Source organism: Marmota flaviventris, chromosome 4 (assembly GCF_047511675.1).
Source record: "Marmota flaviventris isolate mMarFla1 chromosome 4, mMarFla1.hap1, whole genome shotgun sequence".
NCBI classification, from domain to species: domain Eukaryota; kingdom Metazoa; phylum Chordata; class Mammalia; order Rodentia; family Sciuridae; genus Marmota; species Marmota flaviventris.
In genome coordinates, this window is record NC_092501.1 from 87,189,806 (window position 1) to 87,214,390 (window position 24,585).

General features: G+C 37.4%; 2 protein-coding genes and 1 long non-coding RNA gene across 4 annotated transcripts; 1 reads left to right on the plus strand and 2 right to left on the minus strand.

The window, feature by feature from the left end:
* Positions 1-712: 712 nt before the first annotated feature.
* Mrpl57 (mitochondrial ribosomal protein L57) lies at positions 713-1,629 on the minus strand. 2 transcript variants are annotated; one of them, XM_027941548.2, is made up of 2 exons: positions 1,534-1,629; positions 713-1,316 (listed from the first exon to the last, which is right to left on the minus strand). In XM_027941548.2, the coding sequence occupies exon 2, from the start codon at positions 1,309-1,311 to the stop codon at positions 1,003-1,005; it is 309 nt and encodes a 102-aa protein (XP_027797349.1). In that variant the 5' UTR covers positions 1,312-1,316; positions 1,534-1,629; the 3' UTR covers positions 713-1,002. The 2 variants fall into 2 exon arrangements, with proteins under 2 accessions (XP_027797349.1, XP_027797350.1); XM_027941549.2 differs by having other exon boundaries at positions 713-1,319; positions 1,534-1,619.
* A 34-nt stretch (positions 1,630-1,663) lies between these two features.
* Ska3 (spindle and kinetochore associated complex subunit 3) lies at positions 1,664-22,969 on the plus strand. The gene is made up of 9 exons (XM_027941547.2): positions 1,664-1,873; positions 8,280-8,341; positions 8,444-8,609; positions 10,763-11,174; positions 13,563-13,645; positions 15,988-16,073; positions 17,995-18,198; positions 20,157-20,284; positions 21,548-22,969. The coding sequence occupies exons 1-8, from the start codon at positions 1,771-1,773 to the stop codon at positions 20,280-20,282; spliced, it is 1,242 nt and encodes a 413-aa protein (XP_027797348.2). The 5' UTR covers positions 1,664-1,770; the 3' UTR covers positions 20,283-20,284; positions 21,548-22,969.
* On the minus strand, positions 4,990-18,055 carry LOC114097587 (uncharacterized). The gene is made up of 3 exons (XR_003583604.2): positions 16,525-18,055; positions 15,918-16,047; positions 4,990-5,217 (listed from the first exon to the last, which is right to left on the minus strand). It is a non-coding gene; the product is annotated as an uncharacterized lncRNA (long non-coding RNA).
* Positions 22,970-24,585: the final 1,616 nt, after the last annotated feature.

Here is a 24,585-nt window from a genome sequence, read left to right on the forward strand (position 1 = left end):
CTGAGTTGCTTAGTGCCCCACTTTTGCTGAGGCTGGCTTTAAATCCTCTTGTCTCAGCCTCCTGAGCCACTGGGATTACAGGCATGCACCACTATACCCTCCCCAACCCCCCACCCCCCATCCCCCCCTTTTGGGGTTACCTTTACTCCGAAAAAAAGCTTACTTAAAAAAAAAAAAATCTTTAACTGGTGGTTGATATGGTATGACAACAATCCTGATAAATACCTTTTACCCCAATTAAATGTCTACTTTTAGTAGTTAAATCCCAGAAGAAAAAAAAATTTTTTTTTTTTTTGATGGAGGTGTATTATTGGGTTTGAGTCCAGGGGTGATTTGTGTATGTGTCTATGTGGTGTTGGGGATTAGAACCCAGGGCCTTGTGCATTCATGGCAAACACTGTACCAACTGAGGTGTATATCCAGCCCAAGGGGACATTTTACCCCTGTGCTACATCCCCAGCCCCCACTCCTCTATTTTTGGTTAAATTATTGAGGCTGGCCTCTGCCTCAACCTCCCAGTACAGGGGATTACAGGTGTGTACTGGACCAGAAAATGCTAATTTTAAGAGCATGTTATTTATTTTTTAAAGTATGTTTAACTGGAAAAGCACGTATTTCCATTTAAGTTGAGGCAACTATTCTTGACAGAAGGTAGACAAACTATTGTTGCACAATAAAGCCCTATCAGATCCACTGAAGCCAAGACCCCAAATCATAGTTTGTAGTTTTATTAAGCTTCCATGTAAAATAGTTTATATCATTAATGACTCAGGAAATCCCTGATCTCTCCCTATCAGGTTAAAGAAACAAAACACATTAGGTCAGTGATTAGGTTTTTTTTAAATATCAAGGCGTTTTGACTAAGCTCATGTTTGTTTGTTTTAAAAAGATTCTGGCCTGAAGTCTCACATGTACATAGAAACTACAGGGTTTTTTTTTTTTTTTTTTTGCTTGGTTTTTGTTCCAGGATCAGGTAAAGACAGGGCAGATGATGGCTCAGGGTTAGGACCATTTCTTGGTGACATTGAGATGGTTGAGCTGATCTGCAACAAATCTATGTGGGGGAAACTTGGAAGTGTTGGCCGCCTTGATGGCCTCGAAAGCCTGTGCCCTGCGCACGCTGGCGTGGCCGTACTCCTGCTCCGCCGTCATGTAGGGCATGCTCAACCAGTAGTGGTTCTCCGCCTCGATCTCCAGGCGACGGATCATGTTCTGCTTCGCCAACAAAGACACCCCCCGCGGCCGCCGGTGCTTCCCGATCCACTGCCTTCCAGGAATGCGATTGCGGCAGAGAAGAGCAGTGAGGAACATGGTGTCTGCTGAGGAAAGGGCACAGAGCTAGAGACACAAGCTGGAGACCGCCGGGCCAGAGGAGAAGAGGGCTCGCAATCCGGGCTCACACGCCACGGGCGATTCTAGTCCTGGCAGCCAAAAATGCGCACTCACCCCCGCCCCCGCAATACAGCGACAGGAACCACAGTCTAAAGTGGAGGAAAAGGCCTCTCCTCGCACCCATAGAGCCCAGCCACTCACCAAGAACTTGGCGCCCCTGCCGCGGCCAGCAAACGCTATATGGAAGCACGTGAGCCTCTCGGGGTCACCCGGGACCTTCTCGTGATACTTCAGCTCTCGCGAGAGAAGACTTTTGCGCCTGCGCAGAAGCAAGGACGTTTCCGGCATTTACAGATTCAAATTAGTGGCGGGTTTGGACGGATCCGGAGCGTAGGTTTATCCGCTGGCGCCTAGGTTCTTGTTCTTCTGCCCTCACCCATGGACCCGATCCAGAGCTTCTACTGCAAGTTGCGGTCTCTGGCCAGCACACTAGACTGCGAGACGGCCCGGCTGCAGCGAGCCCTGGACGGAGAGGAAAGCGGTAAGTGAGGCGGGCGGGCGGGCAGGCCATGCCAGGTGAGGGTCTCCGCTTTTCAGCCGCATTTGGTGAGTTTCGCCGCAACTCGGACCGGCCCCGGGCGGCGGCCGGAAGGGTACCCGCTACTAAAAATGTACCGATTGACCGAAGAGCTTATTTACTGACAGTGGCTAGAAGTGCTTGGAGAGAGATACCGGTGCGGATGCTGCGTCTATCGAAATGCTCAACGTTTGTCGTTAACATAGCTCTGCGGGATGCAAGTGCCACATTTATGATTTCTTTTTTAATGGACACATAATAATTGAACTATTTATGGGACGTGATTTATTCTTATGCTCCTCAATTGCATAGATGTGTCCGGTTTTAGTTCCATGGATAACCATAGTGCTGTTCTTTTTTAATTATTATTTTTTTAGTTGGTGGTGGACCTTTATTTTATTCACTTATTTGTATGTGGTGCTGAGAATCGAACCCAGTGCTTCACACATGTGAGGCCAGCACTCTACCACTGAGCCACAACCCCAACCCACTGTAGTGTTCTTCTCATGTGATGAAAGTAGCTTGTTATTATGTTAGTTACTATTATTGTAAAAGAGAGAACAGCCCTTATGAATAAAATCCTAAATTGCCAGGTTGAGCTCATAAATGTACACACATTTATACATGATGTGCCTTCAAGTCGTGTTTTGTGCTTATCAGTAAAAACCATGTAAAAAGTTAATTTCTTTTTTAAAATGCAGCTATTTAGCATTGTTCTTTATACATGTGTAGTGACTTTTGTCTTACCTGTAGTGTCCACAGTTACAATAAACGTCTGTATTTTCCCCAGTAAATTATATTGCCAACACAAACACTAGCACTCAAGACTACTGTTGGTATGTATTATAGAAAACATGAAATTGTGGTAATTAGAGAAAATGATCACAATTTCACCTTTTATGATTACATTGATGAATCATTGAATTGATTGACTTTCTTAAAAAGTATTTATTTTTTAGTTGTAGTTGGACACAGTACCTTTATTTTATTTATTTTTATGTGGTGCTGAGGATCAAACCCAGGGCCTAGCACATGCTAGGTGAGCGCTCTACAGCTGAGCCACAACCCCAGCCCTTGATTTTTTAAAAAAATATTATTTTTTTTTTTAGTTGTAGTTGGACACAATACCTTTATTTATTTTTCTGTGGCGCTGAGGAATGAACCCAGTGCAGAGCCACACCTCCAGCCCCAAATTGACTGACTTTTTTTGGTACCTGGGATTGAACCCAGAGGTGTTTAACTACTGAGCCATATTCCCAAACCTTTTTATTATTATTATTTTTTTTTTTTTTTGAGAGAGAGAATTTTTTAATTTTTTTTTTTTTTTAGTTTTCGGCGGACACAACATCTTTATTTGTATGTGGTGCTGAGGATCGAACCCAGGCCGCACGCATGCCAGGCGAGCGCGCTACTGCTTGAGCCACATCCCCAGCCTCCTTTTTATTATTTCTCTTTTTTTTTTTTTGAGGCAGTGTCTTGCTAAGTTTATGACCCAACTGAGTTGCTGAGGCTGGCCTTGAACTTGGTATCTTCCTGCCTCAGCCTCTTGAGTCACTGGGATTACAAACATGCACCACCACACCCTACTCAAATTGATCGACTATTAAATATCTTTGAGATGTCATTTTACATATAATAGAACTTACTCTAAAAGAATTAGTTCGGTGATTTTTAGTATATTCACAGATTTGTGCAACTGTCATAATAAAAAGTTTAAATTTTTGTCACTTCCAAAACAATCCTCCATGCCTCCATTCTTCCCCATAACCATATCCCCACCCACCACACTAGCTTTAGGTAACCATTAATCTATTTTCTGTTTTGGATTTGCTTATTCTGAACATTTCATATAATGGAATCTCATAACATGTAGTCTCTTGTGACTGAAATAGTGGCTTATTTCATTTAGCATAATTTTTCCATGTTTATTCATGTTGTAATGTGTGTCAGTATTTCATTTTATTGCTGAATAATATTCAATTGTATGGATATACCAAATTTTGTTCATCTGCTCATCAGACTTGGGTTGTTTTTATTTCAAGCTGTTGTAAATAATGCAGTTATAAACATTTATGTGTGGGCTGGGGATGTGGCTCAAGCGGTAGCACGCTCGCCTGGCATGCGTGTGGCCCCGGTTCGATCCTCAGCACCACATACAAAGATGTTGTGTCCGCCGAAATTAAAAAATTCTCTCAAAAAAAAAAAAAATTTATGTGCAAGTTTTTATATGAACACATTTTTTTGTTCTTTTGGATATATATATATATACACATATGTATATATATATATGTATATATATATGTATATATATGTATGTATATATGTATATATATGTATGTATATATGTATATATATGTATGTATATATGTATATATATGTATGTATATATGTATATATATGTATGTATATATGTATATATATGTATGTATATATGTATATATATGTATGTATATATGTATATATATATATATGTATATATATGTATGTATATATGTATATATATATATATGTATATATATGTATGTATATATGTATATATATATATATGTATATATATGTATGTATATATGTATATATATATATATATATATGTATATATATATATATATATATATATATATATATATATATCTAGAGGTGGAATTGCATGGTAATCCTATATTTAATTTTATGAAGAAAGGCAAATTTGCTTTCCAAAGTAGCTGCACCATTTTCATTTGCATCAGCAATGAGGGTTACAGTTTCTCCACATCCCCACCAATATTTGTTATTATCTGTCTTTTTGATTGTAGTTACTCTAGTGTGTATGAAGTGGAATCTCATCATGGTTGGGGTTGTTTGGGATTTTTTTTTTTTTTTTGAGAAGGGGATTTTGTTATGTTGCATAAGCTAGATTCGAACCTCAAACTCAGCATCCTCCTGACTCAGCCTCAAGAGTATCAGGGTTGACAGGCCTGGGCCACTGCACATTTGCATTTCCCTAATGAAAATTGGGAACTCCTAACAGCTAAAGAAAGAGATCATCAAAGTGAATGTGTTTCGGAAAAGAGAAATAGAGTTCTTTTAAAAACTACTTTTAATCACTATGTGACCAACTGATTAATGACAAAAGAGACAGTGCAGTGAGTACAGGATATCTTTTTTTTTTTTTTACACAATGCTGGGTATTGAACCTCATGCATGCTCAGCAAGTCTTCTGTCACTGAGCTACATTCCCAACTCAAAAATGTCTTGAGGAAGCAGTGTCAGGTTGATTGGATGGTTATCTACATAGAAGAAAAGAATGGAATCTTGATCCTTACTGTATTCTGTACAAAAAAAAAAAAAAATTCCAGATGGTTATAACTCTAAATGCAAAAGAAAAAAACATAAAGCTGTTAAAAGAAAACATGAAAAAAACATGTATTATAATTGGCAAGGATTTTTAAAGTAGGAAACAAAAAGTATTCATCATAAAGGGAAAATTCGGCAAATAGGACTACTTTAGGATTAAGAAATTATATATGGTGGCCCATGTGTGTAATTTCAGCTACTTAGGAGGCTGATAGGAGGATCACAGGTTTAAGGCTAACTTGGCCAAACCTGGCCAATTAGCTTGACCTTTCATAAAATAAAAAAAGGAGGGATATAGCTCAGTGATAGAGTGCTTAACTAATTAGTGTGTGACCCCTTGTTTAGTTGACAGCAACCCTGCCCCCCCCACCCACACACACATTATTAAAATTAAGAGAGTGGAAGCCAGGCGTGATGGTGCATGCCTGCAATCCCAGCCACTCAGGAGGAGCAGGAGGATGGCAAATTCAAAGCCAGCCTGCAAAAAAGCGAGGTGCTAAGCAACTCAGTGAGACCCTGTCTCTAATAAAAATACAAAATAGGGCTGGGGATGTGGCTCAGTGGTCAAGTGCCCTCGAGTTCAATCCCTAGTACAAAAAAAAAAAAAGAGTGGAAAGGCAATGTAAAGAGTGGAAAGAGTGGAAGATATTATAATACATGTTTCTGACAGAAGACTTATATCCAAAATGTATAGAGTAGCTGGGCATGGTGGCATGTGCCAGTAATCCCAGTGCCTGGGCAGGCTGATGTAGGAGGACTGTGAGATCAAAGCCAGCCTCGGAATCTAGCGAGGCCCTAAGCAATTTTGGTAAGACCCAGTCTCAAAATTTAAAAAAAAAAAAGGACTGGGGATGTGGCTCAGTGGTTAAGTGCTCCTGTGTTCAATTCCCAGTACCCCCACCCCCCCAAAAAAACCTACAAATTAATAAGAAAAAGGCAGATAATACCATATAAAAATTCAAGCCTTACTTCAAATTATCTTCATATAGTCATTAAGTATATGAAAAAGCATCAAATGTATTAGTCATCAAGGAAATGAAAATTAAATCCCAATATAGTACAATTGCATAGCTATTAGGATAACTAAAATTGAAAAGAGGAAAGTACCAAGTGTTTGTAAAGATGTGTAAAAACTGGAACTGGCATGCACTGCTGTTGGGAGTGTAAATGGTAACAGCAAGTTGGAAAACCATCTGGCATTATGTACTAGAATTAAATATATGTATAACCCATAATACAGCACATATTCTAGATCTTTGTTGCCAATATATGCACAATTCTTTACCCCAAAGACATGCTAAGGCTGGATGTGGCTCAGTGGTAGTGCACTTGCCTAGCACGCGCAATCCCAAACACTGCAATTAACAAACTAAAGAACCATATGATAAATATTTTTTTAAAAAAGATGTTCTAGAAAAATTCAAAGCAAGAATATTCATAATAGTTTTAACAATAGAATAGATATATTGTAGAGTGGAATATTGTTTAGCAACGAACATGGATGGATTAGATAAGAACAGAGGAATGTCATGTAAAATGTTGAATGAAAAAAGACAATCACAAAAACATACATATTATCTGAGTTCATTAAAGAAAGTTCATAAGCAGGTAAAACACTTCATGGTTTTAGAATTCAGAGTAAGGTTTACCCTTGGGGGGAATGTCGCAGTCTGGCTGCAGCAAAGTAAGGGAGGGGGGTGATGAGGAACCCGCCCCGAGCCATGGCTGTAGTGTCCTGGGCAGCCCCAGACGGCCCCAGGGAGTGTCCCAGACTCAAACTGCCACTGGGCACAGGGAGCAAGAGCCTGCGAGACCGTGCCTCCGGGTCAGGTCTGGATTTGGGCTGCAGCAGTGGTGTCCCGCTCCGCTGTGGGGGGTAGGGGGGGCGGGTCCCAGCTCCCGCTTGGAAAGTCCTTGCTGTGCTGTGACCAGCTCGCACACTCAGCAGCCACTGCGCCGCTTCACGCATCCTCCGGTAACGAAAAGTATTCAGTAGTAGCCTTTTGCAATTCCTTTCTTGATAGTCCTTCCTCCTCTGAACCTTCTTCCTCTTCCTGACTAGAGGTTCCTGGGCCCTTATCAACGTATGTCCTAACTGCCCTTGGTTCCACTGGGGTGCCTCCTTCCCTTAGTAATTTACTTAACACCCCTTCCATATTTTCGTCACAAAGACAATACAACACACCAAGACAAAACAAGACACGAATATACTGTATCAATCCTCTCCTTTTTCTCAAAATGGCCATTCTTCCTCTCACCCTATCTGCTTAGGGATGAGCAGATTTGCTCCCGTCTTACCCCCAAGTGTCCCGGGGCTCCCCAGACGGGCCGCCATCTGCTGCAGTCTGGCTGCAGTAAAGTAACCGGGTTGGGGGAGGGGGGGTGAGTGACAAGGAACTTTGAAGATTGATACAGCAGGAGCGGGAGCCGCTTTATTGTAGGACAGTAGGGGTATATATGCACAACTGAAAACACAGCTTAACTTAATTAACATAAACTAGATACAGCAGTCAACCAATAAGGAATCCTCATCATCTTAATTATACACAGCTTAATTTAATTGACATAATCTAGACACAGCAGTCAGTCATTAAGGAATCTCCGTTATCTTAATGGCTCGCTGGTATTACTTCTCAAACCATTCCTCTTGGCAAAGTGCCATCTTGAGTTGTCTATGGCTCTCAACAAGGGAAGAGAGGGACTAAAAGTGGGCTTGTCAAATTTTAGTAATCCTCTTTCCCTTCCCCTTCTCTTCTTTTCTTATTTATTGAGCTGAGGGCTGGTTATCCAGCTAACAATTTGTGAAGTTCCTCAAGCTATATACTTAAGATTTTTTGTTACAGCTGTATTATGTTATGGTTCAATAAAGGTTTTAAAGAATAGTCTTTTTTTTTTTTAGCAGTTGACAAGAGAGAAATTATAAGTAAATATCTACAAGGATTTTAAGAAACTACATTTAATCTTTTTATTTTAATTTTTTCTTCCTTATTTTTCTTGTATTTCTTGAACTTTTTTTTTCTTTCAACATGTATTGAAGACTCTGATGATTATCCAGTGGGAATTTTACATGATCTTCATTCAGAAGTCCAGACTTTAAAGGTATTAATCCTACGATATTAATTTGTTGTATTTCTGTGGTAATTTTTTTTAGCTTAAGTAGAACTTAGAGAAATTGTAATATATTTTCTTTCCTCATGAAAGGATGATGTTAATATTCTTCTTGATAAAGCAAGATTGGAAAGTCAAGAAAACATTGGTTTCATAAAGGCAGCAAAAATATTGATGAAAAAAAATTCAGCGGATATCATAAAAATAAGAGAGTTTTTCCAGAAGTATGGATATAATCCGCGTGTCAAGGAAAGTTCAGGTTTGTTTGACTTTCATTTTATAGAATATGGCTTAGTATTTAAAAAGGCAACATGATAACAACTGTAGGCTTGGCCATAATTTTTAGTTCTATGTCTGCCATTATATGAATATCATTTCATAAACATTTATTCAGTACTCATTATGTGCTGGTCAGTGACACAATAGAAAAATGGGTTTTGCTCTCTTTTTCACCATGCTAAATGAGAACCAGCATCATGCTACATGAAAGACCTCTGACCTTTGTAAATGAAGAAGTACAACTTAGAATAATTTCTAGTCGATTCTGCCAATAAATAGCTGAGAAACTTTACAGCATGCTATTTCATTTTTCTATGTTCAGTTTCCTTTTCTATCTAATGAGCGATTTTGGCTATATAAATCAGTAAAGTCCTTTTTTAGTTCTAAAATTCTAATGCAGGGTAGTATAGCACATTGTAGCCAAATTACCTTAGTGCAAATCTTTATTCTGCCACTACTTGCTGTATTATCTTGGCAAATTACTTAACCTTGTGTCTCAGTTTTTCATTTGTAAGGCAGGGGTGCTTTATGAGTTTGCATTGTGTAAAGACTAAATGACATAAAATTTGCTTAGAACAATGCCTGGCCTGTCCATCATTCAATTATTAGCTGTTATTGTTCTGCTCATACTTCTAGATGAACAAATGACTAACTTTAATATGCTTCATTGTCTTCATTTCTGTAATAAAATGGTCTTTGTAGGGGCTGGGGCTGTGGCTTAGTGGCAGAGTGATTGCCTAGCACGCATGAGGCACTGGGTTTGATCCTTCGCACCACATACAAAAAAATAAGCAAATAAAATAAAGGCATGCTGGCCATCTACAACAACAAAAAAATTCTTTTAAAAAATGGTCTTTGGGGGCTGGGGATGTGGCTCAAGTGATAGCGCGCTCGCCTGGCATGCGTGCGGCCCGGGTTCGATCCTCAGCACCACATACAAAAAAAAAAAACAAACATGTTGTATCCGCCGATAACTAAAAAATAAATATTTTAAAAAAAAATGGTCTTTGTACATAAATAAAACATTAATTAAATTCAGTAAATATGTATTGGGATGCAGTTCATACGTGTACTTGCTTAGCATGTATGAGGCTGTGGGTTCAATGTCAAAAAAAAAAAATCGGAGGATATGTTTGGAAGGTGTATTAAGTAGTGCATATGGTATAATACAAAGTATAAAGTATTTCTTGTGAAACAGCCACACATTCAAATATTTGCTCTCCCAGTATAACATGTGACCTTGAATAATTTCTCTGAATTGTTTTTCCTCCCTTGGGAAATGGGAATATAGTTCTATCATTGATTAAGCATTAATAATGGTGATGGTCTTATTTTATTAATCTTATCAATGATAGCTCTGTGATAAATACAACAGATTTTTGGCAACTCTTGTAACATTTCTTAGAATTTACAGAAAGCACAAACCAGAACAGAATTCAGTGAATGAGAAACTCTTCCAAGATTCAGAAGCCATGTAATCATAGTATAAAATCTATAGATGGTTGAGATAGTATGTATGTTTTAAATGTTCTCCCATTATCTTCTCAACTGGGTTTTTTGATAAAGGTGTTCCAGACTGAAATAAGATAAAATTATTTTTGTGTAGTAGCCTTTCCTTTTTAATTTAAGCATCTGAAAATTAATGTTTTAAAATACCACTATACATTGTGTTAAATCTAGAAGAGAGCTGATTCTACACTTAATTAATTTCACACTAATTAATGATAGAATGGTGTCAGAATATATTAAGAAAAACTGGTAAAGCACATTAATCGAAGAAGGAAATTGGCCTTTAATTTGGGAGTATTGATTTTTCATCTTTAACACTTTAGTTTGCTTTCCCTCTCTAATACATGATCAAAATGGTATATGAGTAAGAGGTACATACCAGAAAATTACTGAAGGGATAATTGAAATAGAATTTTTTTTTAATATTTATTTTTTAGTTGTAGTTGAACAAAATACCTTTATTTCACTTATATATTTTTATGTGGTGCTGAGGATTGAACCCAGGGTCTCGCACGTGCGAGGCAGCGCTCTACCACTTAGCCACAACTCCAGCCCATGAAATAGAATTTAAGATGTTCTGTTCTGCTGTTACCAGAATGTTACCTCTTTGATTCTTCCTCCTAGTTTGTGAGCAAGAACTCACTAACTCTACCCAAGAGATGGCTAAATGTGAGAATTTTGAAAAGCCTGACGTGAAGGATGATATGTTTGATCCTTCTGTTCCAAGCAGTTCTGTTTCTAAGAAGATTCCACGTAGTCCACAACTTTCGGATTTTGGACTTGAGCGATATATGATATCCCAAGTTTTACCAAACCCTCCACAGGTAGTAAACAACCATAAGGAAGAGCCTGAAATTCAAACTCCACCTACCAGTCAGTCACTAGTTAAAATACTAAAAACTCCAAAATGTGCTCTAAAAATGGATGATTTTGAGTGTATAACTCTTAATGTAGAACATTTTGGTATCTCTGAACATACTTTGTGTTTAAATGAAGATTATACAATGGGACTTAAAAATGTGAAGAATATTAAAAGGTAAGCAACTTTATTAAAAGGTACATTTTAATTTTATTTCCTAAATATTTTGTATTTATTAATTTTTGTCCTCGATGCAATGTTTCAAACGTTTTTCATTTAAAATGAACTACAAACTGTTGGTTTCTTTAGATGAGAGGCTACATAGAAGGAATCATGATACAAGCCTGAAAAAAGATGATATTTATGGAAATAGGAAAGGAGAAAAAATTAAAGGAGTAAAATTAATAAGAGTTTGTGATTGCTTTGGTTAGAGCGGAGGGTCTAGGATAAACCCCAGATTTCTGGTTTATTGCCTTGGGATGATGCTAGGGAAAGCAACTAAGGTAAGAATACCTGCAGCTTGTGGGAAAAGGCAATGTGTGTGCATGTTGATTTTTGAGGTGCCTGTAAATATTTATTTCCTCTTAAATATTTTAATAATAATTTGAAGCTTAATGTGAATTCAGTACTAGATTTAAAAGATCTGGATGTGATTAGTGTTGAAATGCTAATTAAAACCATGTGAGTTACAATGAACACGCCACTGATTAAAATAGCATCAAATACATGAAAAAATGTTCATCATCACAAGCAATTAGAGAAATACAAATCAAAACTACTCTAAGATTTCATCTCACTCCAGTCACAATGGCAGCTATTATGCATACAGACAACAATAAATGTTGGCAAGGATGGGGTGGGGTGTACACACTCATACATTGCTGGTAGGACTGCAAATTGGTGCAGCCAACATGGAAAACAGTATAGAGATTTCTTGGAAAATTGGGAATGGAACCACCATTTGACCCAGCTATCCCTCTTCTTGGTCTATACCCAAAGGACTTAAAAACAGCATACTACAGGGACACAGCCACATCAATATTTATTGCAGCACAATTCACAATAGCTAAACTGTGGAACCAACCTAGATGCCTTTCAATAGATGGATAAAAAATATATGGCATATATACACAATGGAATATTACTCAGAAATAAAAGAGAATAAAATCATGGCATTTGCAGGTAAATGGATGGAGTTAGAGAAGATAATGTTAAGTGAAGTTAGCCAATACCAAAAAACCAAATGCCGAATGTTTTCTTTGCTATAAGGAGGCTGATTCATAGTGGGATAGGGAGAGGGAGCAAGGGATGAATAGACAAACTCTAGATAGGGCAGAGGGGTTGGAGGGGAAGGGAGTGGGCATGGGGTAATTAATGATGGTGGAATGTGGTGATCTTTATTATCCAAAGTACATGTATGAAGACATGAATTGGTGTGAATATACTTTGTATACAACCAGAGATATGAAAAATTGTGCTCTATATATGAAATAAGAATTGTAATGCATTCTGCTGTCGAATATAAATAAAAAAATAGCAAACAGTATCTAAGGACAAAATAATATAAATATATAATAAAGGTATTTTTGAAGTAAAGATTATTCAGTAAATTATTCTGGGATAATTGGTTAAGTGGGAAAAGATCAAGTAATTTTTACCTCATGTCAAAATAAATTATAGGTAGATCAAAAGTAAATATTTGCTTAAAAAGTAGAAGTAGCAATTTTATATATTAAACAATCAAAGAAAATACACTTGATCTACCAGTAATTTTAGTCTTGAAAAAAAAAAATGACAAGTTTTTTTTTTTGAGGGGGAGGTGGGTACCAAGGATTGAACTCAGGGGCACTAGACCTCTGAGCCACACCCCTAACCCTATTTTGTATTTTATTTAGAGACAGGGTCTCACCGAGTTGCTTAGCACCTCTCCAGATGCTGAGGCTGGCTTTGAATTTGTAATCCTCTTGCCTCAGCATCCTGAGCTGCTGGGATTACAGGCATGCGCCACCTGTGCCTGGCAACAAATTCTTAATCTGTATCTGTGTACTAGTTGTAAAGTTCTACTTTATGATTTTGAAGTTATGAAGTATGCAGTTCCTTTATTTGAAGTAATGAGAATTTATAGCTTTCCTTTAAGTCAGAGGTTGTTAACCTCTTTTGAACCATGGGGATGGACGGACGGACGAGTGTATGGGTGGATGGATACTTAAATAGTTTTGTTGTTCATTTTCTTAAAGGGCCAGGCAGGGTGGCATATACTTGTAATCCCAGTGAATTAGGAGGGAGTAGGATTGCAAGTTCAAGGCTAGCCTCAGCAATTTAGAAAGACTGTCTCAAAATAAAAAATAGAAAAAGGACTGGGGATGTAGTTCTATGGTCAAATGCCCCAAGTTTATTCCCCAATAGAAGAATAAAAGAGAAAGAAAAATGTTCCATGGGGCATCTTGTCCATAAAAGAGAACTGAACTAGTCCAAATTTATGTTATGTAATAAGAATTAAGTTTTATCCCAGAGGTTTAATGTTAATTTTTTTTTACTTTATAATTTCCCTCTGAACCACACCAGTGAGAAGACCCTAGAAAGAGAACCCATGACCAATAATTTTTCTGTTACTCCTGGCCCCATAATTCAGCAGCTGGAAAAAAGTGGTGAGTGCAAACATCAAGCTTACTTTTATCTACAACTTAAACAGTATTAAAAAGAAATGGTTCTATCACCTTAGACACTTTATAGTTTTCCATATCTTTTTAATTTGTAATATCGAATTTTATAAAAATACCATCCCATTCAGGGTAAGCATGATTTCATGCAAGAGAAATATAAAATTTTCTGGTGTGTTTTTAATATTATTTTGGATTATGTTTAGTATTTGTCAGCTTTTTTGTTTCTAATGTTTTAACTTAAGACATATGTATTCTTTCACCAATCTTGATATAGAGCCGTAGTACTTTTTTTTCTTTTAGTCTAGCTTGAACCTATTGGTTAGAGTTATACATTATCTTTCTTACATAAATCACACCCAGAATACACCAGCTATCATTTCAAATTTTTTTTAAATGGTTCAATAACTTAAATAAAATATTCATGCAGGTTTGTTTTGTGTGTGTGTATGCGTGCGCTAGGGATTGAACCCAGAAAAACATTGATTTTTTTTTTTTTAATGAAAATACAAAATAAACAGACACTAATATGGCAATATGTAAATCAGTGGATGTGTAACCGATGTGATTCTGCAATCTGTATACAGGGTAAAAATGGGAGTTCATAACCCACTTGAATCAAAGTGTGAAATATGATATGTCAAGAACTATGTAATGTTTTGAACAACCAACAATAAAAATTTAAAAAAAAAAGAAAATACAAAATAAATCCTAGAGTTTTATGATTTCTCTGAATAATTATTTATTGCTGTCTGATCTATACCAAATTTATTGGTAGAGTTTTAAAATGTCTTTATCAGATCTTTCCAAAGTTTTGGACATATTTTCAGAAAAGTTCTTATTGTACTAATTTCACTGACATGTAATTAAATTATGTTATTAAATTAATAAGTACTGTTCACTTAAACAGGTTTAAAAAATATAACTGACTCATAGTAGCTTATAGCTCAACTCAATTCCCAATGAAGTATGTAAACATTTTAGAAAATGAAGAACTCCTGAAAGTGGAATGGATTTATTAAAGAATAGACTGCTTATTAAAATCCTGTAGTAAATCAGAGGTAATGTGTTTATTGGGGGAATAGAAAAAAGTAATCTAGTTAAAGGGAACTTTGTTAAAGTTATTGTATTTTGGTTTGACCCTGTTTTTATCCCACAAGAGTATCTTTATTAACATTTTCATAGCCCATACTTAATAAAATGCAGTAGTTTATTTATAGCTTACATTGTTTGCTATAGCCCACTCACTTCTTATGGATTTAGCTGGGGTTTTTGCCTTTTGTATGTGGTGGGGGGTTCTGGGGGGTCAAACCTAGGGGGCACCCTTCCACTGAGCTATATCCCCAACACTTTTTGTTTTTTGAGACAAGTTCTCACTAAATTGCTGAGGCTGGCATTGCACTTTCCGTCCTCCTACCTCAGCCTCCTGAGTTGCTAGGATTACAGATGTGAACCACCACACCCGGTTTAAACTGATATTTTTTTTCTTTTTGTACCGGTGTCTGGACTCAGGAGCACTTGACCACTGAGCCACATCCTCAGCCCTGTTTTGTATTCTATTTAGAGACAGGGTCTCACTGATTGCTTAGCACCTTGCTTTTCATAAGGCTGACTTTGCACTTGCAATCCTCCTGCCTCAGCCTCCCCAGCTGCTGGAATTAAAGGCATGTACCACCACTCCTGGCTTAAACTCATTCTTGAATGATAATTTAGTTGGGTAAAGATCACTAGATTGAGAGTTATTTTTCTTCAATATTGTGTTTAATATCCTGCTGAGCATTCTTTCTTTTTCTTTTTTCTTTTTTTAATACTGGGGATTGAATCTAGGGGTGATTTGCCACTGAGCTACATCCCTAGCCCATTTTTTAAGATAGGGTATCACTAAGTTGCTGAGGTTGGCCTCAAACTTGTAGTCCTCCTACCTCAGCCTCCTGAGTTTGTAGGATTACAGGTGTGTACCACCATGCTTAGATTACACTTACATTTTTAAAGTTATTAATAATAAAGCACATGGGGCTGGGGTTGTGGCTCAGTGGTAGAGTGCTTGCCTAGCATACATGAGGCACTGGGTTTGATCCTCAGCACCACATAAAAATAAAATAAAGATATTGTGTCCACCTAAAACTAAAAATAAATATTTAAAAAATAATAATAGTAAAGCACATGGGGGGTGTACTTAATGACACAGTGCTCTGAATTCCAATCCCCAGCACCACACACACACACACACAAAAGCACAAATTATATTGACAATACTTACAATTTAAAAGTTGAAATCTTCTGTTTGTTTTCAAATCTTCATTTTCATGAACATTTTGTGTGTCTTCTAGATGTCGAGTGCACAAATTCCCCATTGGCACCTACATTCTGCACTCCTGGTTTGAAAATTCCTTCCACAAAGAACAGCACAGCTGTGGTAAATGCCTATAGAATTGAAAGCTCTAATCTTTCTCCTAATGACTCAGATACTACTTCCAGACTCCAACGGTCTGTTTTTGTTTGTTTTCTAACTCACATAAAACCTAGGTTTTTGTTTTCCTTCCTTAAAGAGAAATAGGATTTTTATTTATTTTTAAATCAGCATTAGGAAGGAATAATTGACATGAAATAAACTACATATATTTGGAGTACAGAATTATATTTTGACACATGTATTCATTTATAAAACTACCAACACAAAAAAGAAAAAAGAATATATGCATCATCCCTAAAAGATTCCTTGTGTTCCTTGATAACCCTCTCCTGACTCCCAAGAGGTTCTCATTTCAGTCTACTTTAGAAACTTAGATAAATCAGGAGAGATTACAATGTATTTCTTGAGGGTGTTTTACCAGCATAGATCAAGAACTTTAAAAAAAAAATTATACCTTTTAATCATGTGTCAGAATTTGTCCTAAAGCCACCTAGGATAAAGATTCATAACAAGTTATAGGAAGAAATACGAAAAAGGGAAACAATTTAAAATATCAAATGAAAGATAAGAAGAACTCAATAAGGCATCTCCATAAAACCAGATGAAAACAGATTAAGGAGTATTTTCAAGAAATATTTAATCATATGAAAAATTACATGTATGTGTTGTTTATACAACACATTGATGTATATATTTTAAGAAAAATGAATGAGTAGAAATATAGTTCTCTGGGCAACAGGTTTATGAGTGTTTTAATGGTTTTTTTTCCTCTCCAAATTTTTCTAGGTAACAAATTTATTATAATCAAACCACATCAGTTTATTATTTTTGTTTGTTTTGTGGTGCTGGGGATCAGACCCAGGGCCTCACGCACTCTAGGCAGGTGCTCTACCACTGAGCTACATCCCCAGCCCAACCTTATTATTCTTTTTTTTTTTAGAGAGAATTTTTTAGTATTTATTTTTCAGTTCACAACATCTTTGTATGTGGTGCTGAGGATCGAACCCGGGCCGCACGCATGCCAGGCGAGCGTGCTACCGCTTGAGCCACATCCCCAGCCCCGCAACCTTATTATTCTTTAGAGTCAGTATGAACACTTAAGACAACCAGTATTTTAGACGACCACTACTGTTGTGGGATATCCAACAGAACTATCTGGAGTGATGGAAATTATAATCTATGATGTTAAATATGGTAGCCACTAATTACATGTAGTTTGGGGGGCTTTAAAATATGGCTACTGATCTGAGGAACTGATTTTTAATTTCTTAAGACTTTGTTTAATTTTAGTTAATTTATATTTATTTAGCCCCTGTGACTTAAATATTGGCCAGTGCAGCTGTAGACAAACGCAGTGCTGGGTTATCAGTTGAAGTGTCAGGTTATCTGTCTGCTGGCACTTGCCATTTACAATGAATTTACTTCTCATGTTTCTATTCATGTGGAAGGCACCCTGCTGACCTGAGAATCTTAACTTCTTTTTTTATTAATAACTCTGGCCCTGGGGAGATGGAGTAATTTACCCAGGTAGTTAATTTAGCATGAAAACTGCAAGTTGAGCTTCCTTCATATCTGCTTTCTTCTTCTTGGGGGTGAGCCTGTTTGCTAGGGGGTGTGGAAACACTTGCTTATCATGCTAGGATTCTCATCTGGCCCAGTTTAGTGTTGCCTGAAATGGCAACATTTCATCTAAATCTGGAGTTTAGCCAACATTCCATTTAGTTCTTACGTTGGTTCTTTTATTGGTAACGAAGATGGTATTTTGTCCAGCTTATGCCATTTCTTTGTCTTCTTCGGTTTTGTTTAGAACAGAGTTATAGAAGAAGAGGGTCATTTGGGGGCTTACTCAGGGACCCCAACAGAACTATCACTGTTTAATTTTTAAATTACTGCTATAACTCAATGATTTATTTTTATTTTCTAGGTATCCACAAATTATCCATTACCAAAAATAAATAATTCATCAAATGATGTGGAAGTTGAAGATTACACTCCACTAATTTTAAAATCAGATGAGTGCTTTGAGAATTTTATGGATCCCTTTTCTCCTACAATTTCTTCTTATGAGAATCTACTTAGAACACCTACACCCCCAGAAATAACTGCAATTCCAGAGGATATTCTCCAGGTTATTTTTTAAGACAATTTTATTTTTTTCTGATATTAAAGACTTGAAACTGCATGTAAGCTGTCTTGTCATTAGGCTAATGTGCTGGCGCTTTAGTGTTGACACAATCTAAATTCTAGGCAGATAGGCCCTCCTAAGAACACCTGGTTTCTGAGCTTAGTATAAGCTAGTGACTTCCCATATTTTTAATGAGCTTCCCACATTTTTAGGGATGTTATACCAATGGGGCATGTTTCTCTTTACCTTTGAAATGTATTCTTATCAATATTGTTCAGCTATGATTTCCACACTGACCATTATTCCATTAGAAGTGTTGCAGACAAAGTCAGAAATGTCATTCACCCTCAATTCTTCAGAGCAGGGTATCATTAATTACATATCAGTTTCTTGAACTTGAGGCTTCTTGGGCCTCAGCTTGAGAAACACTGGTTTACATGTAAATATCTGATTTTTGAATGTAAATTTGCCACTAGTCTTACTACTGATTTCTAACTGCCAACTGTACTAAATAACCAGTCTGATTTCTTTGACAATCCTCTTCTTTAACAGTGTTTGGCTGGTATTGCTTACGCACGTGAATTTTGTTTGTTTTGGTCCCAGGGATTGAACCCAGAGGCACTCAACCACTGAGCCACATCCCCAGCCCTATTTTGTATTTTATTTAGAGACAGGGTCTCACTGAGTTGCTGAGCGCCTCACCTTGCTTAGGCTGGCTTTGAACTCATTATCCTCCTGTCTCAGCCTCCCAAGCCATTGGGATTACAGGCATGTGCCACCACGCCCGCATGCCCTTTTTATTTTTTATTTTGAGGCAAGGTCTCACTAAGCTGCTGAGCCTGGCTTTGAATTTGCAGTCCTCCTCCTGCCTCAGCCTGCCAAGCCACTGGGATTACAGGCCTGCACCAACATGCCCAGCTGGCACATAGAAGTCTCAGTAACTACTCTAGAAAGGTTCCTGGCTTAAGAAAAGCCATAAGAAGGATAACCACTTGGGAAATTAACTAAATGTCATCAGAATTGAGCTACTTGGGAAAATAACCAAATGTCATCAGAATTGACCCAGGATAAGATATTTAATTATTTCTTATCCTGTCTTTTCTGCTTTTCTGGGCAATACCTACAATAGTTGAATGAGTATAGCATGTTCCCATGGTTCATTCTTCTCAATTCTATTTGAAAGGAACAAAGCCTTGTATTTAATGTCACTTCTTTTTTTAATAATATGTATTTTTTTATTTGTAGATGGACACAATAACTATTTTACTCGTTTGTTTTTATGTGATGCTGAGGATCAAACCCAGTGCCTCAATATCCTAGGCAAGCACTCTACCACTAAGCTACAAACCCAACCCCTTTATGTCACTTCTTTTTTGGGGACAGGGAGTTTACTGGGGATTCAGCCCAGGGGCATGCGACCACTGAGCCACATCCCCAGCCCTATTTTTATTTAGAGACAGGGTCTCACTGAGTTGCTTAGCACCACACTTTTGCAGAGGCTGGCTTTGAACTTGTGATCCTCCTGCCTCAGCCTCTCACGTCACTGGGATTATAGGCATGCACCACCATGCCCAGCTTTAATGTCACTTCTTTGTGTAGGAAAAGGATGCTGACATTTCAGAGTTTCCTTTTATGATCTTTATAACTGATGAGCTTTCTTTTAAACATTGTTTCAGATTTTTCCCTAACAGCTTCAGCTTGTAAAGGCTTACTTGCTCTTGGGGATGTATTGGTTGCATTATCCTCAGTTAATGAGGATAATGTCTTTCAAACCTTTACATCCAGTTAAATTTCTAATATCTCAATGTTTTCATTGCTGTTGAATGTCTGCAGGCATGCTAAATAAGTGTTTTAAATAACCTTTAATTTTCCATGGCTTTTCTTGAATGTTTTCTAACATTTTCTATATTTGTTATGTTATTCATATGACTTGACAGAAAAAAAAAATTTGCTTGTTTTAGATTTTGTCAAAATACAACTCAAACCTAGCTACTCCAGTAGCAGTGAAGGCAGTGCCACCCAGGAGAGGTTTCCTCAAATACAAAAGACAGAATACCCAAGATGCTGGCGACAAAGAAAACTGGTGAAAGTGAGTATTCTACTGTTCTAAAGAAAATATGTATTATTTGAGAGGACATTTTAAAACTAACATAGAATGATAGTAAAAATAGTTTATGGGCTGGGATTGAGGCTTGATGACAGAGCGCTTGCCTCACATGTATGAGGCATTGGGTTCAATCCTCAGCACCATGTAAAAATAAATAGATAAAGGTACTGTGTCCATCAAAACTAAAAAAATATTTTAAAAAATAGTTGCTGGGGCTGGGGCTGAGCAGTAGAGCGTTTGCCTAGCACATGTGAGGTGCTGAGTTCGATCCTCAGCACCACATAAAAATAAATAAATAAAATATTGTGTCCAACTACAACTAAAAAAATTTTTTTAAAAAATAGTTCAGAATCAATATTCGCTAGTTTAGGCTAATAGCTTGTCTCTACTGTGTGTGTGTGTGTATGTGTGTATGTGGTGCTGGGGATTGAACCCAGGGCTTTGTGTATACAAGGCAAGCACTCTACCAATTGAGCTATGTCCCAGCCCATTGTCTTTTTGACATAGAATTTGTGATTCTTGAATCTCAGATTCCCAAATTATCAAGTTTGATAATATCAGTGGGAATCTAATCCCAAACTCTCTTATAATTATTAAAATATGCATCCACAGTGTTGTGTCATCTGTCTTGTTGGAAGCTATTAATGTTTATTTATATCTTTGTAGAATCTCTAGTGGATCTATCCAATTTAGAAACTGAACAGAATGAGGTAGAAGCAGAGATGGACTCAATTTATTAATTCTCCTCTTTCTTTCCTTTTTAAAAACTGATCAGTATTAAAGAGGAATATGGACATTTATGTCATTATATGCTTTTTATGAAATTTTGATTTGGTTTAAGATGAGTCTGATTGATATGTAGTTAGTTCAGTCACTGATGTTAAGTTGCCCCACTTAATCTACCAGAATAGACTAAGTAATAGCAGGGTATAGGACAAGTAATTTTAGAAATGTAAATGCTAGTTTGCTACACATCACCCCTGATCTTCTTATGGCCAGGTGGCTGTTACCATTTTGTCATCTCGTGACTCTCAAAGTCATTTATATCTTTTGTTTAATCAGTGCTCTTTTAAGACTACTGCTATTTGCACATAACAGAAACACAGTTGAAACTTAGAAAAAGAGGGAAATTACCAGGTTAGGTAACTGCACTGTCATCAGTGAAGGTGGAAGGAAGTCTTAGTTGAAGTCAGACATTCACTACTGTTACAGTGTTTTTCTTCTCTCTTCTCCCGTGTTTTACAGGGTTTTGGTTTCATTCTCTCACATCAGCTCCTCTATCACATGGCAGCTGACCTTTCAAGCTCTACTCTCCAGCTTGGCCACTCAGCAGATCCTGAACCTCACTCTCTGGAAGGTTCCAACGTCTGGACCTGGGCCCACAGGCCTCCTATGTACCATTGGCTAGGGCCACAGGAGCCTTTAAAACTACCTAGCAGATTCAAACTGCCCCATCCATCAAGCTCAAGATCCATCTGATTAAAAACAGCAAAGAACTTTTCAAATTATAGTCAACAGGAAAGTAGGACCTACCATACTTTGGAGATCAGCTAAAAACTTGAAATTAGTTGACAGTTATGACTAGGTGCTTGAAAGGCTCGGCTTTAAGAAATTCAATATGGTAAAATTGCCTTCTTATAATTGTGTTTTGAAAGTCATGTGAAAGACCTGTGACATTGACCTGTGTTAATTTTGTCAGAAAATTGTCACTAAAACCTGATTTATTTCTTGGCCAGGAATTGCTATAGTTTTAAGTATGATTTTTGCTAAATATAGTGTAAGTTTTCAAAATATTATTTTCAAGGTAAAGCTGCTCTAGTGCACTTTATGTATGCTGATAACTGAAATTTATTATCAGCTTTTCATTCACTACTTATATGTAACAATCCATAGAACCAGATGAGATTGATGAAGGAGGAAGCAGTAGAAAGAGAGTAGAAAGAGGCAGAGTGATACAGCATAAGGGGGTTGGGAAAAGTGGTCAACTACTTTAATACTTTACTCAAGTCAAATAACAAGAGAACTGAGGATTGATCACTAGATTTGGCAAAGTTGATTTAACAGTAATTTTGGTGGAGTACTAGTGAGGGAAGTCTGGTGGATCTAAGAGGACAGGGGTGAGGAAATAGACAATGGCTTTAGACTGCTCCTTTGAGGTCTTGTTAATGAAGGGAAGAGAAACAGTGCCACTAGAGAGAGAGATGGAGCATAAAGACTTTTTAAAAATGAGCAAAAAAAAGATTTAGGCATTTGCCTGTAAGGGAGCTGCATTTGTTTTATGATGGCCTTGGGCCTTCAAATTTATTTTGTTCAAAATTTATTTTTTTCTGAATCTTTACTACCTTCCATGATCCTAGCTTGTTACTTAGAATAGTGATGCTTCCAGCTTCAAATGTTGGGATCTTTCAAGCACATGTCTTCACACTGGAGGTAGAGGAACACCTGGAGCTGCTTTTTACTACAGAAACAGCCTGCCAAGCATGGAACCCTACACAAGACCCTAACAAGAAGAATGAGGTGTGAGGACCCCCATGGTCAACCAAGCTAACACCAGCTAGCTCTACCCCTGGACTTTTCAGTGAAATGATCCATAAAAGTCCTTATGATTAAACTAGCTGAACTTTTCTGGTTATTTCAAACTTGTAAGAGAGTTGTGAATGATGTGTTTATCAGGTCTCAGATTAAATGTCATTTTATCAAAAACTTTATGTATCCTGCCACTATGAAGGAGTCCCTCCCTTTTTTTGGTACCAGGGATTAACTCAAGGGCACTGGACCAATAAGCCACATCCCCAACCCTGTTTTATAGACGGGGTCTCACTGAGTTGCTTAGCACCTTGCTTTTGCTAAAGCACTAGGATACAGGCATGTGTCACAGCCCCCAGTTTCTCCCCTTTTTTAAAAGTTTTTTTCTTAACACCTGTTTTTGTTTGGCCTTCACATTACTTGGTAGAATTTGTAGTATTTATTTGAATATACATTTATTTAATGTTTTCTGCCCTGCTAGATTACAACCTTTATATGAGTCTTAGGACCTTGTTCATTACCCTGGTATCTAGCATGTTTATTGAATGAATTAGTGATAACATTAAACAATTACTGAGTAATAATTGAATTACTATTTAATTCTTAAATTTGAAGCAGGCACTTTACTTTTCAGATGAGGAAATTGACGCTTTAATGATTCACTTTTCTTTCCCATTTCCCACCCAGGTCTTCCTGATAATCTCCAATTTAATCTCAGATGTACCTTAACGCTCTGCCATTACTCCAATTCTCATCCTGATCAGGATGAGAATGATGTACAGTAAGTTGTACATTTGGCATTCCTACCTCCTTGTGTTGAACCGACAACAGTGCATAAGGTTGCATAAACTCATTTCCTCTTTTGTTCATGCTGTATCCGTATTCTGGAGTATAATTCCCACCTGTCTTTCAGGAGTTGGACAAGCTCAAATGTCATCTCCAGAATACTTTGTTATCCTACTTTCAGTAGCAATGTTTCTCATGACACTTTTCTGTCCACCTTTTTCTGAGGAAAGAAAAATCTGTATCTGATCTGTGTAATTGGTCCACAGCACCTGGTACCTAAGATAGTCACGCTACTGGAAAGACCGAGAGGATAGGGATTAGAGTATTCAGGAGTATTGTAAATTCTCTGCCACTTCCCAATAATTACTATTCAGAATTCAGATTTTAAAAATCCCTAAGGCAGTTCACCTCATTCACAATTTAAATTGCTTTAATTTCATCAAATTCTGTTAAGATTGTCTTAGTTGGTTGTAATTGGGGTAATTTTAATTATAGAGTTAAAAAGTCTGAACAGCCAAAGGCACAAAGGAAGGGGATAGAAATACTGAAAACAGCAAAGAGAAAGCAGCTGTGACCCAGCAGAAGTAATTCATTTTACTGACCCAGAACCCACAAAGGCAGGGAAGTTGGAGATGGGGAGGGCGGGCAGCCCTTAAGCAGGTGGGTGCCTGGCTATAGTGGCTGTGAGGTTGATGAAAAACAACTAAAGTTCCTACTGTGGAACCAAAGCAGAATTTCATAGGAACAATGGTTGGAGAGGTGGCTATGAAGGCCCTGATGCCACATATGTCAACTGATAACAATTGATGGTCATAAACTTACTGTACAAGAGAACATGCACTAACAGGTACAATAAACGCCCGTTGAATGGTCTGTTTCTAATCAATAAAAAACAAAGTAGACAGATGTCATTTGGCTATTCTTCCACTCATTCTGGAAACCCTGGATATCTTAAAAGAGATTTGTGGTTT

What these genes read in the sequence shown, in the direction of transcription:
- Mrpl57 (XM_027941548.2), bottom strand. Translation starts at nt 1,311, where the DNA reads ATGTTCCTCACTGCTCTTCTCTGCCGCAATCGCATTCCTGGAAGGCAG.
- Ska3 (XM_027941547.2), top strand. Translation starts at nt 1,771, where the DNA reads ATGGACCCGATCCAGAGCTTCTACTGCAAGTTGCGGTCTCTGGCCAGC. An exon ending in CAGAAGTCCAGACTTTAAAG is followed by an intron (nt 8,342 to 8,443) that starts GTATTAATCCTA and finishes TCCTCATGAAAG; the next exon opens with GATGATGTTAATATTCTTCT. An exon ending in CAAAGAACAGCACAGCTGTG is followed by an intron (nt 16,074 to 17,994) that starts GTAAATGCCTAT and finishes TTTATTTTCTAG; the next exon opens with GTATCCACAAATTATCCATT.